This window comes from Phaseolus vulgaris, chromosome 5 (genome assembly GCF_000499845.2).
Source record: "Phaseolus vulgaris cultivar G19833 chromosome 5, P. vulgaris v2.0, whole genome shotgun sequence".
Classification (NCBI taxonomy): domain Eukaryota; kingdom Viridiplantae; phylum Streptophyta; class Magnoliopsida; order Fabales; family Fabaceae; genus Phaseolus; species Phaseolus vulgaris.
In genome coordinates this window covers 34,228,461-34,244,913 of record NC_023755.2, presented here as the reverse complement: position 1 = coordinate 34,244,913, position 16,453 = coordinate 34,228,461, and the positions used below count along the sequence as shown (strand labels likewise).

Sequence of the window (16,453 nt, the reverse complement as noted above, 5' to 3'; positions counted from 1 at the left end):
GTACACATCATCATTCTAAAGATTCTTCTCCAAATTCCATCATGTCCCTATATATAGACTTCTAAACTCAAGGTCAAATGTCAGACACAACCAAACAATTAACTTTTACCACTTCTCATCTCTTGTGAATCTGCTCCATCACTTAACATACCTCACTTAGCAGTTAGAAAATATGGGTGTTTCAGCAATCATCTTCAGGGTGTCTCTTTTGGCCATACTCATCAAATTGGCCTTGGCTACAAATTACATTGTTGGAGGGCCAAATGGTGGCTGGGACACAAACTCAAACCTTCAATCATGGGCATCATCTCAAATATTTTCAGTGGGAGACAGTCTAGGTAAGTCAGTCCTAGCAAGCATCCGTGAAGGAATTATGTTTATGTTGATCAAATTGAAAAATAATGCATTGTATCCTTTGCAAGTTGATGACATTGACATTGATGAATGCAGTTTTCCAGTACCCGCCAAACCATGACGTGGTTGAAGTTACAAAGGCAGACTATGATTCTTGCCAGCCAACTAACCCTATTCAGTCTTACAATGATGGTGCCACAGCCATCCCTCTCACTTCACCAGGCCAAAGATACTTCATCTGTGGGACTATAGGACATTGCAGCCAAGGAATGAAGGTTGAAGTAGACACTCTTGCCACTGCAACAACTTCTGCCACACCAGCAGCATCTCCTGAGGATTCTACTACTTCGCCAGCAGAATCTCCTGAAGAAATTCCCACAGCACCAAGTCCATTGTTCCAAACTCATCTAGAGGGTCCTATATTCTCTCCGGTCATTCCTTCCACTGAATTTCCTGCTTCTGTTTCACCTCTAGCACAACATTCACCAGACGTGTCAGCTTCATCGACCAGGAAAGGAAATCTACAAGCCTACTTTGCGGTAGTTTCAAGCTTTTTAGTGATGTTTATGGCCTTCTAAGGAGAGGGGAATTTTACTTAATCGTTACTTCTGAGTTCATTGTCTGAAAAATTGTTCTGGTGTTCTCTGTCAGTTTGGTGTGGTTATTGCTTACAAACTCAGAGATAATTTCTATGAGCGTGTATTATTAGTCAATGATGATTTTAGACCCTTGTACTGAAACTGATTTTCCAATCATCCTACCGAGGATAAGCTTGCGCTTACCATCTTCAAGTCTCAAAACTTTGCTTAAAAACTGAAAGAAAACTAGACTACTCTATAGCAGGTGATGTGAAAAAGACAGGAAGAGGACAGATTGAAGGGAACTTCCCATATATTAATAAGCCGCAGAAAAAAATTTGCAATCAAGCACACTATATAACTATGTGGTGATATAACTTCCCAAATGGACAAGGCATTCATTCAGTATCTTGGAACAATAGGCACTTTTTGTTCTTGAAAAGGAAAGAAATATAGGTGATCATTTGGGTTCTAGAACCTGGACCACGAAAAAGTGAAACATTCCGGCAAAGAATCACTCAAACACATCTTTATTTTTAATCATGCAACACACATTATAGCCATTGACATGGTCCACTTTCTTAAAATAGTTCAAGGAACAATAGCACAAATTTATCTTATTAATCAGTTTTCGAGCACACTTCTCCAATGACTTTTAGAAAACACACAATAGGTAGGATGGATAACTTATACAAAAATAACGTCACATTCAACAAAGTGGATGCTATTGCTAACCACTTTATGCAACTGGAGGTCGAAGCAGATGATCCTTTGATGTATCCACTGCAGCAGGGGGCATAAACTGCCACATAGCAATTCCAGGATAGCCAATGAAAGGTATCAGCTTGTGGCTACCAACTTGTTCTTTAGCAGCTGGGGCTTGAGGCAGGAAGCTGTGCTGCATAACATTTGTCAGTTTTACCTGTTGCTCCAACTTTTCTTTCTCTTCCTTCAGCATATTCTTCTCATCACGAAGCTCATTCTTCTCAGCCTGCAAGGGAACAAAAGTTCAAAACTACACACAATCAGCACATCATCTCATGATCACCACGTATTTTGATACAGAAAGCTTACCAATCGAATTCATCAAAATAAAATAATCTCTAGAAAAGAAAATCACCTTCAATTCTTTAACTTTTCCCTGTAATTCATCGTTCATTTCCTTAAGCCTCTCGGCTTCATTTCTCAATTGGACTACCGCTCGAACAGCATCACTTAATATTGCAACTTTGTCTGTTTTGGGCGGCCTACCAGGCTCCAAGATGGAACTCAATTCCAGAAACCTTAAAATCATGCCAAATTGAAGACATGAGATTTTGAACACTAAACTCAATCAGACAAGATGCAAAATAATAGCATGCCTCTCATTCAGTTTATCCCTTCGCAATTTTTCGCGACATGCCTTGGCGCCAGATGCACATGACTCAGTCCTTAACCTGAAGTAGCAGTTCCAAAGGATTTAGGGAAAATAATGAATGAAAGAGAAAGATTAGAGAGGTAAAAAGAAAAAGACACAAAGGCAAATTAATCACAAATTTCAAGTTATTGTAGGCACAGAGAATCACGTCAAACTTACAGTCACTAATTGAACTTTGTCACCAAGCATATCAGTACGTATACTTAACCCTGTATTAGTTGACTAAAGTTTAACATGGTCACTGTTAACTAACAAAGAAACATAATACTCATTCCTAATCTCCAAATATATGAACATCATTTAACACATGAGAAACATTTTTTAGCTCCATATTCTTCACTATGACTAATAATAATTGGTTGACACAATTGAAAGAATAATTCAACTAAGTTCAGAGCACGATAAGATTCTTTTTACTCAAACCCATTTTGACTGTAGTAGCACATAGAATTGATCTCCTCTTCTAGATTTACAACATGTAGAAAATCTTTATGTAAAGTTCTAGCCGGAAGACTTTGGATAATAGGGTATTCTATTGCTGTAGAATCCCTCAAGTCATAAAACATGTCATGGGAAAGGCTTCAAACTGTACAAATTTCGAAATTATCCTGGTTATAATAACTCGCAAATCCCTGCTCTATGCCAAGATTCCAAATATATAGCCAGAAGAGATATTACCGCTTTGAAGGACCATTTTCCAGGACAGTTGAATCCAGTGAGTATTCCATATCCAAGCTGCAATCATAAAATAATCATCATAAGGCCGTTCTGGCTTTTAAGTAAAAGGTTAGTTAAATTTCTCCCCTGGAGAGAAAAACAAGAAATACAATATTATTCACTACAATTCCCATGCTCAAGAACAGTTTGTGGTGAAAGTGTGTAAACGAAGCAGAAAGTAAAAGAAGAATAGAAAGTTACAAACCCAACCAACCTTGTATTTGAAGGAGCCTTTAAGGTGTGATTTTGAGGGCCCCAACTAAAACCTCCAGAGTCTGCTGCAGCCATGAAGTCAGCACCAGCAACAGGGATATCAAAGCCATAATCATAAAGCCAACCGGAGGCAGCACCTGAGGAATTCATGTCCATGTTGGAAGCAGGCAAGAAGAGAGAAGAAGAGTGTAGTGTGTATGAACTGAGGCTAAGAGAGTAGTGAATGGCGTGAGAATATTATAATACTATGTAACACTAACACACAACATTATTCATTTGTTCCTTTGGCTTTTGTTTATTTTACTTGTTTGTTCCTTATCTTCCGTTGTGAGTGTAAAGAGAAAGTCATTGTGGTGATGAGGGCTGTGACGGAAGCAGCAGATTGTGCGTCATGCTAGAACAGTGCACCATGGCCAATTGGCATCACACTACCTTACGTTGTTACAGTGCAGAGGAACCAAGTAAACGCCATCTCTTCCTTTGTTGATGCCTTTGTGTTGGACCCTTTCACATGCAAATTAAGCAAAAGTTGACCATTCATCCGCGTTAATATTTTTCATAGAACAACATATTCAATTTTAACCTTTTTGTTGCTAACGTAAAATATTCTGCATACACACAAATTCTTAAGGCTTCTCATTCTATCGATCACTCATATGAATCAACATTCAAATTGAAACTACTAAAAACTAGTTTTCATTCTTTCACATTGAAGACTTTCAACAATCTCATCTCACTCTTATATTATATAACTTTTGGTAGTTTCTTTATATGTAAGGTGGATAAAGAAACAAACACTATTGTTACTTACTCATACCAAGAGATGTAAATAGTATTTCTGGTTTATATATTTCATTAAATTATTTTCATTAATAAATTGCTATTAATAGTAATGATAATATGATAATAGTGATTACGTCATTTTGGATGCTTAATAAAATACAACTAGCCCTTTCCTAATGGCTTGAAACATGCTGTTAATTGCCGTCACGTCATGTGCATAAAAATATCATTTTACAAATTAATAACTTAAATCGGAGATTAATTAAAGACCAAAACAAATATTTGTGTTTGCATTTGTTATTAAAATTTGTATTACAATAAAAAAAAAACTTAACTTCTGAGACTGTCATCATTGAAAATTCAATGTTGATGTCAGGGACCAATTTGTAAATTCACTAGGCCACATTACAATTATAGTTTAAAAAAATGGATAAAATCAATTAATACAATGATAGCTAAAATTCAGGATTGATTTAAAATTTGAAAGTTAGTATTAATATAATTCGATATTAATAAAATATTGGAATATTTTTAACTTTAAATATGATTTTAAAGAAAACTTTTAAAATTAAAATATTTCATCATCAACTATTTGAGATTTTATTACAAAACAGTTTTAGTACAATAACAAAGTCTTAGTATATTATTAAAAATCTTTAAAACCTTTTTTAAATATTTTCAACATTAAAAGAAATTGATTATCATAAATAATTGGAAAATTATAAAATTAATAATAATTTATGTTATATTTATTTACAGAATTTAAAATAATATTTATTTTATTAAAAGTACTATATTTATTTTATTTTTCATAAGTCTAAAATTAAATTAAAATTTTGTTTTTAAAATCTTCTTTTCCATTTTAAAAAATTACAAAAAAAAAAGAAAAAACAGGGTCTCTAATGAGTTGAATTTTGACTTATTTTTTCCCCTGAAAATTACTATTAATTTATTGAATTCTAAATTTCACAGGAAAAAATGTGGAGGGTCTATTAGATTTTTTTTATTTAATTTATTTTGGTAAAAAAAATCTTAAAAAAAAGTTCTCTCACTCTCAAAACTATCCCAATACCCTCCACATTAATTATTGTGTAATAGCATTTAACACTATATGTATTTTGTCTACCTTGGTTTATTTACACTACAAGAAAATCATGAAATAGAAACCAATTTTTAGAGACTAAAATAATTAGTTGCAATAGTAATTAAATTAGAGAATATTTTAAAAACTAAAAAAAAAAAATTGGTTTCTAAATTAGTTTCTATTATTGTTAAATAGTTTCTAAATTGATATCTAATTAACAACCAAGGTTTTACCTACCAATTATTTAGGGGAAGATTGTTGATCATGTGTGATCAAGTGCTTTGAAGAATACAAATCCAAGGTGTTTGATGAAAGGTTGATGTTGTTACTGTGTTTGGGTGGGATTTGGGTAGAATTGAGTGTGATCCACTCCTTTGTTGAATCTAAAACTAATGTGATTAAAAACCTTTTTGAAATCAAGTGTTTTTCCAACTAAGTGAAAACACAACCTGTTGTTTTGTCGAATCAACCGGTTATTTTGCTCTTAGGAGTTTTTGAAAAAGGTTGAAAGGTGTTTGGTTTGGTTGACTTAACTGTCAAACCAAAACAATCGATTGTTTCGTGGTTTCAACCGATTGTTTATTTGAAAATCCTAACATAATTCAGTTTTGAATGGTGAATTTGTTTTAAATGTTTTCTAAGTGAATATGCTCCTTCATTAATTGCTTTGACTAATCTTTGGAAAATATAAATGGTTTGTTTATGTTTTCAAACAAGTAAGAAACAATTTTGAGAAATTCAGTTTTGACATATTTGATTCTAAGATTTCAAGATTCACATCAAGCTTTGGATTTTCAAGAGAGAGTGGAATAGGATTGCAATTGTATTCAATTCAGATTGTATTGTGATAAGGTGTAATCCTTTCTAAACCTACTGTATTTTTGGTGTTGTGTTGCCAAGGAGTATTGTGTTTTCTTGAGGTGTTAAAAAAAAATACTCTTGGTGTGGTTTGCCAAAGGTAGTGTGTTTCTTGAAAGGTTCAAATTCACTACTTTGGTGGTTTGTGTTTTGTAATCTGGTTTGATTGCTTAGTGGATTACCCAGTGGTTTTCTGGGGACTGGATGTAGCTCTTGGCTTAAGAGTGAACCAGTATAAATTGATTGTGTGTTTCTCTCTTACCCTGAACTCATTTAAATTATGTTTTAAGCTTAACTGATATAAACAACCGATTGTTTCGAAAAAACAACCAATTATTTTTCTGTGTATTGTTGTATAACTTCTTTTGTTCTTGTCTAACTTGATTCCTATTCTGGATTTATACAAAGAATTTCATTAAACCTGAAAAAGTTTTCAAAAACCTTTTTTAAACAATTCACCCCCCTCTTGTTTAAGGCCATATATTCTAACAGGATGAACTTCCGATAAAATCCCGCAATACCCAGAAACGCACGTAGGATAGTAAGGGATGTAGGTTTAGGCCAATGTAAGATAGCCTGAATTTTATCCGGATATAGAGCCACTGTGCCATCTTCCAATAGATGGCCTAAATATGAGACTCTGGTGGTAGCAAACACACATTTTGATTCCTTAACAAAAAAATTATGAGTGTCTAATAATCGGAGGATCAATGTGAGGTGTTGAATATGTTCTTGCATGGAGTTGTTGTAAATGAGAATGTCATAAAAAAAAACTAGGACAAAGTGTCGTAGGTGAGGCCTAAGTAAATCATTCATGGCTACTTGGAAGGTAGATGGGGGCATTAACAAGGTCGAATGGCATCACTAAGAACTCGTAGTGACCATCAAAAGTTCTAAAAGCAGTCTTATGACAATCTGTGGGATTAACTCGTATTTGATGGTAACCTGAACGTAGGTCAAGTTTGGTGAAAACCTTGACAGTGGTCAATTCGTCTAACAACTCATCAATAGTTGGGATATGAAACTGTACCGGTACTGGGCGAGGCCGGGACCCACCTGCCTGCCCGATGCCTAGTCAAACCTGACCGAGAGACCGAGAAGTCAAGATCTTCTGAGACCTGACCGAACGGCCAGTAGACCTAAACCTTTGTATATTTGGCCGACAGACGAGTGGGTGAGACCTTTGTACACTTGGCCGACAGACGAGTGGCCGAGACCCTTGTATATTTGGCCAACAGACGAGTGGCCGAGACCTTTGTATACTTGGCCGACAGACGAGTGGCCGAGACCTTTGTATACTTGGCCGACAGATGAGTGGCCGAGACCTTTGTATACTTGGCCGACAGACGAGTGGCCGAGACCTTCGGAGACTTAACTGAGACGGTCGAAGACCACATTTATTTGGCCGATGGCCTACCCTCACCGTGAGAATTTGGCCGATGGCCGAACCCCATCACAATTAACGCTCAAACCGAGATCAGTAAAGCTAATCCATCATCAAGAATTAGGTAATGCAACCCTAAGCGGTATCCACCTCGATAAACGCGCCCAACAAGGTAGGCCCATTAGAATAATATAAATAGCACGCATTCCAAGGAGTAAGGTATGTCATTATTATTGTTCACCTACCTGAGAGCTAACCACCCGCTTTACTGACTTGAGCGTCAGAGTGCCTTCGCAGGTACCCCCACCATCCGGTGTTCACCCGACGATCGAGACCCGAGTGCCGAAGGATAAGCAGGAGGACGAGAAGAATCACAGTTCATCACCCAGTCACCTGCCCGACCGAAGGAAGACGGAGAAGACTTCAATAGTTCTCTAGGTCCCATCTCCCTAGCAGGAACAGAAACTGATCTTTAACAGTAATGGCGTTTAGATCTCTATAATCCACACAAAAATGCCAAGTTTCATTTTTTTTATAAGGATGATTGGGGATGAAAAAGGACTTGTTCTGGGGCGGATAATGCCTTTGTTGAGCATTTCGTGAATGAGGGAAGTCATGGTGTGCTTGTGAGCGTGTGGGTAGCGGTAGGGTCTAATGTTAACTGGGGGCAAATTGGGGAAGAAGGGGAAAATGATGGTTGATTTTTAGATGTTTTCATTTAAGGTGACACTTTACTTAGGATTGAGATTTTAGCAATTAATGGTGAGGACCTAAGGAAGATTCCCATTGGACATAAACTTAACTAAATGGTTAAGTAAGTGTGAAGGTTCACTTCACAAAGGCAAAGATGGAAAATAAGATATGGTGAATATGGAATGCAATTGCGGAAATGAATTGGGAACATGGTAAGCCAAATGATGATCCATACTGAATAAATGAGCCAAAACCCAAGAACACAATTCAAGGAAACATATGAAAATTAATAGCATAAATGTAATGGAAAATGGAAGAAGAAACTTAGGGAAGGGATGGTGAGGATGATCACGCCACTTGGGGTGTGAAGGCCACCAAGATAAGTGGAAGGGCCGCCACTTGAGAGCCTCACACTCTTCAAGATAAGACCATGTAAAGAGGAAACAAGTCTCACTATAAGCTCTCACAAAATGTGCAAAGTTTATTTACTTCTTAAAATTCAACATGTAAAATACAATGGGTAGGTCTCCTATTTATAGGTGAAAAAGCCTTGGAAAACAAGCAAGAGGGGTAGGATGGGAAAAGAGAAAAAATGGGCAGCCTTAGGGTTTGACTAAGTCAAACTTGTAGCCTACGTTTGTCATTCTAGAAATTAGGTAAAAGGAAAATGGTCAATGTAGCCATCAAAGGTAAAAGTGTGGGTTGAGGGAGCTCCGCATAAGGTTTGGAAGGAGAGGTGAATGTGTGTAGGTGTATCTGTGGACGAGTCATTGAAAGTGGTAGGGTTCTCTATAGAGTTTTCTACTGGGGAATTGTCACTTAGTAAGAGAAGAAAACGATGGGTGGTGCATTTATGCCCTGGAAAAAAAATTCATCACAGTTATAACACAAATCAACGACTCTACGCTCTTAAAGTTTGGCTGGTGTGAGTTTTTTTATAGGGATGGAAGGGGTTACATGTGGGGGTGTAGTGGGGGAAGGAGAGGGACGTGGTGAAGGTAATAAATGGTTGGATGGTTGGGGTAAAGTATGGGAAAACGGAAATACAGTTTAGAATCATGGATTTTAGATTCTAAAAGCTTGGCTAGGCCCATGGCTTGGGTGATGGAAGTGGGTTGCTACACAACTATTTCTCTTTGAATTTTCAGAAGTAGGCCAGATATAAAACAATTAAGTATCATCTCTGGATTTAAGCCCAACACTCGGTTGCAAAGTTTTTCAAAAAGTTTTTTGATATTCCGCAATTGTGGTGTTTTCACACAGTTTCAACAACTCGGCCGAATGATTAACATATGTTGAGGGTCCAAAGCGAAGTTCCAGGGCACAACTAAAAGAGATTCAGTCAGTAAGTTTATGGTTTTGGTACATCCACTTAAACCAATTAAGTGCATCACCTCTCGTGTAAAAAGTAGCCATATGTAATCGTGAATCCCAAGGAATATTATAAAACTGAAAAAAATTGGTCAACTTGGAATAACCCGTCTAAGGGGTCAGTGCCATCAAAGAAAGATAGTTTTATTTTTGGTGGGCGTATAGGAGAAGAAGAATTGGGGAGAATGGTTGTAGTTGTTATGGTAGTGTAGGTTGTGTGATTGTTTTTCCCAACCGGGGGTGGGATAAAGGAGGTGACATCCATGGAAAATTGGTTAAAAGGAAAAGTGGAGTTCATATGGGATGGAAGTGTGGTGGTTTGTGAGGACAAGGTGGGAAAAAAGTCAGTGAGGGTTATTAGTGAGTGTATCATGTTTAGATTCCAAGGCAGTTTGTTGGGACTCCATATCTTTTTGGAGAGCCAAGTAACGGTCCTTCTGGTTTTCTTGTGTGGTGTGTAGTTGAGCTTAAATGTTGGTTAATTTGTCAAGGATGGCTTGGATGGTATCCTCCATGTCCTTGGTTGGTTTGGGAGGCATGTAGAGCTCTCAATAAAAGCACCAAAATGTTGTGAGATAGAGAAAAAGAACGCAAGAAAAAAAGGAGAGACTATGAAAAGAAATAATCAAGGAAAAACTATAATATCATTCTATGCGTCTTGACTATCCAAAAGACCATTATATTATTTTTGCTAGTTGGTTTATAAGAGATAGTTGTACTCCTTGAAACAAAAAGTATAACATAAATATATTCTTCCTACTCAAAAGTGACAACTCATTACTTCTAGATATAATCTCTAAATTTGATGGGTTTTATTCGGTTTCTAATGGACCTTGTTTTCTTGAACTTTTTATCAAAATAGTTTTAGTACAATAACAAAGTCTTAAAGTCTTAGTTTCTATATAATTAAAAATATTTAAAATCTTTTTCAAAATATTTTTAACATTAAAAAAATTGTTTACCATAAATAATTGGAGAAATTATAAAATTAATAATAATTTATATGTTACATTTATTTACACAATTTAAAATAATATTTATTTTATTTTTCACAAGTCTAAAATTAAATTAATTTTTTTATTTTTAAAATCTTCTTTTCCTTTTTAAAAAAAATTAAAAAAAATATCAAAAGAATGGTCTCTAAAAGAGTTGAGTTTTGACTTATTTTTTTTCACTGAGAATTACTATTTATAGTAGAAAATTCGACTAGATAATTGAATTCAAAACTTTTCACAGGGAAATAAAATGTGGATAGTCTATTAGATTTTCTTATTTAGTTTATTTTGATAAAAAAAAATGTACAAAAATGTTCTCCTACTCTCAAACTATCCCAATACCCATTAATTGAAAAATAACAAAATGAAGAAGAACAAAGTAAAGAATCCAGTTGCCAATTGCAAAATGCAGATAGATAGCTACACTGTAGCATGCACAGGATCTGGGTTCACCAACCCGACCCTGATGTGGGGTATTAACAGGTGGCGCCGCCACACTTGGAGGATTTTGAGGGCCAGTTTCCTCCCAGGGGTGGTGGTGAATATGGGTTGGTATCGAAAGGAGGAGGAGGGGTTCGTGAATTGAATTGGGATTTGGGAATGTGGTTGGTGAAGAATGCATTACCCATCAGAACATTCATTTGCAGTGTGGTGGTGACGACGGCTTAGGAGGCCCAATCCCAGAACCAGACCAAAACAAGATGAAATGGAGAAAAAAATCTGTAATATTTTTAAATTTTGTTATGTTTTAGAAAATATATAATGTTTTAATGGTATAAATTAGTGTTGCATTACCTGCTAATAATCGTTATATTATTATTTTTTATCTATATTGGTATTTAAAATATGAGAAATTAGTAATTAATGAGGCTTAGATTGAGGAGCCCAATTAGAATTAGAAGTAGAAAGATGATCTGTTAGAAAGCCCAATTAAGAAAGAGACGAAGGATAATGAGAAAATTGACAGACGGTCCATAAGCGTTCTCTATTCTTCATCATCGGTCTAAGAAGGACGCAGGATCCACCACTTCCCTCATCAGATTGGTTTATATATAAACTGCATCCACTATTTGATTGCATGGTTCATGCAATCAGTATCAAGAACAAGAAGTGATAATCTCGAGAAGCAGAGAGCCACAAATCGGTTAAGTTTTATTATTCTAGATATTAGTTTTATTATTGTTTTAGTGGTTTGTTACCACTTAGTCAAAAATATGCCTATTATTAAGGGATGCTGATTCATCTGATTAGGATTTTTGTTAATTTAATTCTTCAATACTGAGATTTCCCCAAATTTCTTCTCTTTCTATGAGTTGTTCTGCATTAACAAATGGAAGACGTAGTGTGTGCAGCACAGCGTAACATGGCGACAAGAATGACGATTCAGTTTCAAGAAAGGTATAATTTCCAGCACGAAAGAATGTCAGGTGAAGCTATACGTGTGAAGAGAGCAAGGAAGCAAAGGGCCATGTGTGGCTTCAAAATGGATGGTGACCACGTCAAGAAACAACCACGTCTTGTACTGCCGTTGAATGCTTCAGCTCCTAAATCCAAGGTAACTATTTCTTCCAATTCTCATCCCTACCAACTCTCCATAGTTATAACTTCCATTGCCTTGCCTGTTGAAGCTTTTTAACGGTTCATCATCCTTTCACGTGTTCTTTCTTTTTCTTCATTCATTTTCTTTTTTTGCCTCTATACATTGTTCAATATTACAATAATTTCATTATCTTTTTGCATTTTCTTGTGACCAAACAAATTTTCATATAACACGGATTAATTGGATTCACAATAATGCCCCTCTTGCTTTGTATTTTGTATCGTAACTGAGTGAAAACTATTTCAGTGGTCCCCACTATCAGACGTTGGCCACGAATCTCTTGCTATCAGCAACCCTGAAAGCACAACCTCTCAATCAACAGGAGAATATGTCGACAATGTTATTATAATAATAAAATGGGAATAAAAAGGAAGTTAATCACTAATTTATTGTGTGGTACTATATGTTTTACCTAACACAACCAAAAGTTTAAAATGATATTAAATAATCCCAGACAATGTTAGTTTTCCGTCCAGATATTCCCAGCCAAAAAAACAGGCTACTTTCTTGTGAATCTTGATGAAAATATGTGTCTTTTATTGATCAATATTATTAATCCTTATTTGTAATTTTATAATCTACATATTTTATAATGTAGATAAATACTTTTAATATATTTTTTAATAATTTTTAAATTTTATAAATATATATGTTAGTGAATATTATTAAATATTATTATATTTAAATTTTGAATACATATGCAAATAATTTTTTTAAGACTTTTGTTAGAAAATATGTTTAATAATATTATTGAATTTATACTGTAACCATAGATAGCTGACATATCAATGATGAAAACCTGTAATCCAATTTCATCAGAATATCATACTAACTTATAAACTCTGCTCATAAATTGCAGGTAGAAATTCATACCATTTCCGAAGATCCAATGCTTGCAAATTATGTACCAGTATATGTGATGCTTCCAGTAAGTGATAAAAAGCTAAATTTCTTTTCTAAACCCTCTTCCACTTAGCAATCCATTCTAAAAAATGTGATGGTCGTTGCTTTCAGTTGGGAGTTGTTACAAACGAAAATGTCTTAAAAGACACAGTGAGACTACAGAACCAACTCATGTCCCTACACGCAGCAGGTGTTGATGGGGTTATGGTTGATGTCTGGTGGGGTATAGTAGAATCCAAGGGACCTATGCAATATGATTGGTCCGCTTATAGGACCTTGTTTCAATTGGTTCAAAATTGCAAATTGAAGCTACAAGTTATAATGTCATTTCACCAATGTGGGGGGAACGTAGGAGATTCTGTTTCCATCTCACTACCTAAATGGGTCCTTAAAGTTGGAAAAACAAATCCTGATATCTTTTACACCAACTACAAAGGTATCAGGAATACGGAATGTTTATCTCTCGGCGTGGACAAGCAACCTTTGTTTCATGGACGAAGTCCAATTGAGGTCAACTTTCTTGTATATTTTTATTTCATGTATTCTTGTTGTTCAGAAACTCTTCCACGTTAAACATCTAATTTTTCCTTTTGCAAGCCTTGTCACTATTCCTATATAACTTATCGCATGTACGACCATTTAGTCCTTTTGGGTCTACCAAGTCCAAATTTGGTACTTTATCATAATTAAAAAAGCGTAACACAGAATAAAGCCAAAAGGAATTGTGGATTTTTTTTATCCAATTGGTAATATCTTGCTTCTTAATGTTAAATTGATTATTTCTTGTTTTCATACAGCTGTATACAGACTACATGAGGAGCTTCAGAGATAATATGCAAGATTTTCTTGAATCTCAGCTCATTATAGACATTGAAGTAGGACTTGGCCCTGCAGGAGAACTCAGATATCCCTCTTACTCACAAAATCTGGGGTGGGTATTTCCTGGTATTGGAGAATTTCAGGTGAGTTTGGAGTTTTATGATGAAACCATTTGTGTGTAGTTCTAAAATACATTAGTTACATTATTTGTAATGTCAATAACTTCCTAGTATATATTCACGTCTAACATCAATAATAACAAGTCATCCTCATCCCGTTTAATTTTATTTGAATATGTTTAAAATCTTGCAGTGCTATGACAATTATCTTAAAGCTGATTTTAAAAAGGCTGCAGCAAAGGAAGGCCATCCTGAGTGGAAGCTGCCAGATAATGCTGGGAAATCTAACGATAAACCAGAATCTACAGAGTTTTTCAAACCAGGGGGGACTTACCAAACCGAGAAAGGCAATTTTTTTCTGACATGGTATTCCAACAAATTGTTGACCCATGGTGATGATATATTGGATGAAGCCAACAATGTATTCCTTGGTTGCAAAGTGAAATTAGCAGCAAAAGTAACTTCTCTAAATGAATATAATAATTTAGCAAGTTCGTTTTTTGCAGGAATTACCTGACATTTTCTTATGAAACAGGTAGCTGGAATCCACTGGTGGTATAAAACAGAAAGCCATGCTGCTGAGCTGACTGCAGGATATTACAACTTACATCATAGGGATGGATACAGACCCATAGCAAGGATGCTTTCCCGACACAATGCTATTTTGAATTTTACATGTCTTGAGATGAGAAATTATGAGCAACCAGTTGAGGCCCAAAGTGGAGCCGAGGAACTTGTCCGGCAGGTAATTTATTTCAACTTCAATCCCAGTCTTATTCGTTCTCCACAAAATCATGACTTGACGAAAATCCATCAAATATACCAGTTGCTTACTATTTGTAATTAACAGTAACTAATTTGGACGTTTTTTGAATTTTCATCAAGCTTGATAAGTAATAAGCTTTCGAAGATATTAGGTTGACATAGTGATATACGATTTTGAATAATGATGTTAATAATTATTATTTAGAAAGGTAAATTATTTTGATGGTTGTCATTGAACACAAAAGTAAGGTTACCTCTGTCACTGTATAGTTCTGATTCTTAACGTCCATAAATTATTAGAATATAAATAACGGAAGTGGTGATGAAACCTTATGGGAGGAAAAAAAATCCCCCTCAACAGGGTTATCATACTTGGAGTGAATCCTGGAATTGCAGGAAAATTTAACGAGACCCAAGAGGAAGCCATCGAAATAGTTGTTCAGGCCAATAGAAATAAGTTGTCCACATTATAATGTGTCTGATTGTTCCAGTTAGTGTTACATTCTTTTCGTGCATAGTTTTATTCAGCGCATTCATTCTCCCAGGTTCTTAGTTGTGGATGGAAGGAGAACCTTAAAGTTGCAGGGGAAAATGCACTTGCAAGATATGACCGTGAAGCTTACGACCAAATCCTTCAAAATGCTAGACCGAACGGTATTTCCAAATTGGGACGTCCAAGACTAAAAATGTATGGCGTGACATACCTTCGTTTATCAGACGACTTAATGAAGCAAAAGAACTTTGAAATATTCACAGCCTTCGTGAGAAAGATGCATGTAAACCTGGTAAGCAGCATCACTGCATTTAATGAATGATAGTCATTTGAAGTATATAATCAAAGGGCTCTCCCTTAATGTAAAAAATTTACAGGATCACTGCCCGGACCCGGAGAGGTACTATCATTTCACAGAACCGATGAAGCGATCAGAGCCAAGGATTCCACTGGAGACTCTTCTGGAAGTAACCACACCATTGCAGCCTTATGCATTTTTAAAGGAAACGGACGTGATCCAGAGAGTGCTTACTGGTTTTTTTTATTACATAGTTATTACTGTTTTACGCATACTCAGGATAAAAGTAAAAACTGGAAAGTGAATGAAAAAGAAGGATGAAAGGAGCAGTCTAACCTTGTTCCTTTTGTCTTTGGAAACAGTGGCCGTGTGGGAGAAGTAAAGCTCCCATAATAAGAAATAATCATTACACTTGTCAAAATTAATAATGTCCTGATTGCTTCAAAGTTAATCTCTTACTTTGGCCTTGAAAGTTAGAGAATTCGGATCTGAATTATTTAACATGAACAAGTTTATTTTTTATTTTTATCAACAAATAATAAATTAATTAAGAGGACCAACCCTTATACAAATTCCTAACTATCTTACTACTAAAATCAGAAAAATAACAATCTTGAACATATAACAAAGCTTTAGCTTATGAATCCTAATTTTACTGCATAATTATGCAGCATATAAAAGCAAAGCATCCAGCAAAAACAAGCCTCATTTACAATGATTATAGTTTCCCACCCCTCGTCTACATGAAGACCAACAAAAAATCTGAGGTGCTTCGGAAGAATATGCAGGATACCAGCCAAAAACAGCATAGGATGCTTGATGGAATGAGCACTAAACCTACAAACACTCCAACATTAGCTTCATTACCGAAAAGACCTTAAGAAGGTAAGCATAAGTTTGGCTCCCCTTTACTGCATAAACCTACAAACACTCCAACAACATAACCAACCAAACAGCACACTAAGCAAGCACTAAAAAGCAAAAAAAAACAAAAAAACTTTGGCTCCCC

The 16,453-nt window shown here is 35.6% G+C and overlaps 3 protein-coding genes across 5 annotated transcripts; 2 read left to right on the top strand and 1 right to left on the bottom strand.

Moving 5' to 3' along the window:
• The first annotated feature begins 68 nt into the window (after positions 1-68).
• LOC137835526 (uclacyanin 1-like) lies at positions 69-1,094 on the top strand. Its single transcript, XM_068644067.1, has 2 exons — positions 69-338; positions 451-1,094. The coding sequence occupies exons 1-2, from the start codon at positions 173-175 to the stop codon at positions 930-932; spliced, it is 648 nt and encodes a 215-aa protein (XP_068500168.1). The 5' UTR covers positions 69-172; the 3' UTR covers positions 933-1,094.
• Positions 1,095-1,446: 352 nt separating this feature from the next.
• LOC137835525 (transcription factor ILR3-like) lies at positions 1,447-3,584 on the bottom strand. The gene is made up of 5 exons (XM_068644066.1): positions 3,281-3,584; positions 3,028-3,084; positions 2,294-2,368; positions 2,053-2,215; positions 1,447-1,923 (listed from the first exon to the last, which is right to left on the bottom strand). The coding sequence occupies exons 1-5, from the start codon at positions 3,433-3,435 to the stop codon at positions 1,672-1,674; spliced, it is 702 nt and encodes a 233-aa protein (XP_068500167.1). The 5' UTR covers positions 3,436-3,584; the 3' UTR covers positions 1,447-1,671.
• Positions 3,585-10,823: 7,239 nt separating this feature from the next.
• On the top strand, positions 10,824-15,865 carry LOC137835524 (beta-amylase-like). 3 transcript variants are annotated; one of them, XM_068644062.1, is made up of 9 exons: positions 10,824-11,169; positions 11,791-12,002; positions 12,907-12,975; positions 13,062-13,460; positions 13,748-13,912; positions 14,082-14,345; positions 14,424-14,633; positions 15,199-15,438; positions 15,524-15,865. In XM_068644062.1, exons 1-9 carry the CDS (start codon positions 11,154-11,156, stop codon positions 15,746-15,748), a joined length of 1,800 nt encoding a protein of 599 aa, XP_068500163.1. In that variant the 5' UTR covers positions 10,824-11,153; the 3' UTR covers positions 15,749-15,865. The 3 variants fall into 3 exon arrangements, with proteins under 3 accessions (XP_068500163.1, XP_068500164.1, XP_068500165.1); XM_068644063.1 differs by lacking the exon at positions 10,824-11,169 and adding an exon at positions 11,404-11,591 and having other exon boundaries at positions 11,800-12,002; XM_068644064.1 differs by lacking the exon at positions 10,824-11,169 and adding an exon at positions 11,439-11,591.
• Positions 15,866-16,453: the final 588 nt, after the last annotated feature.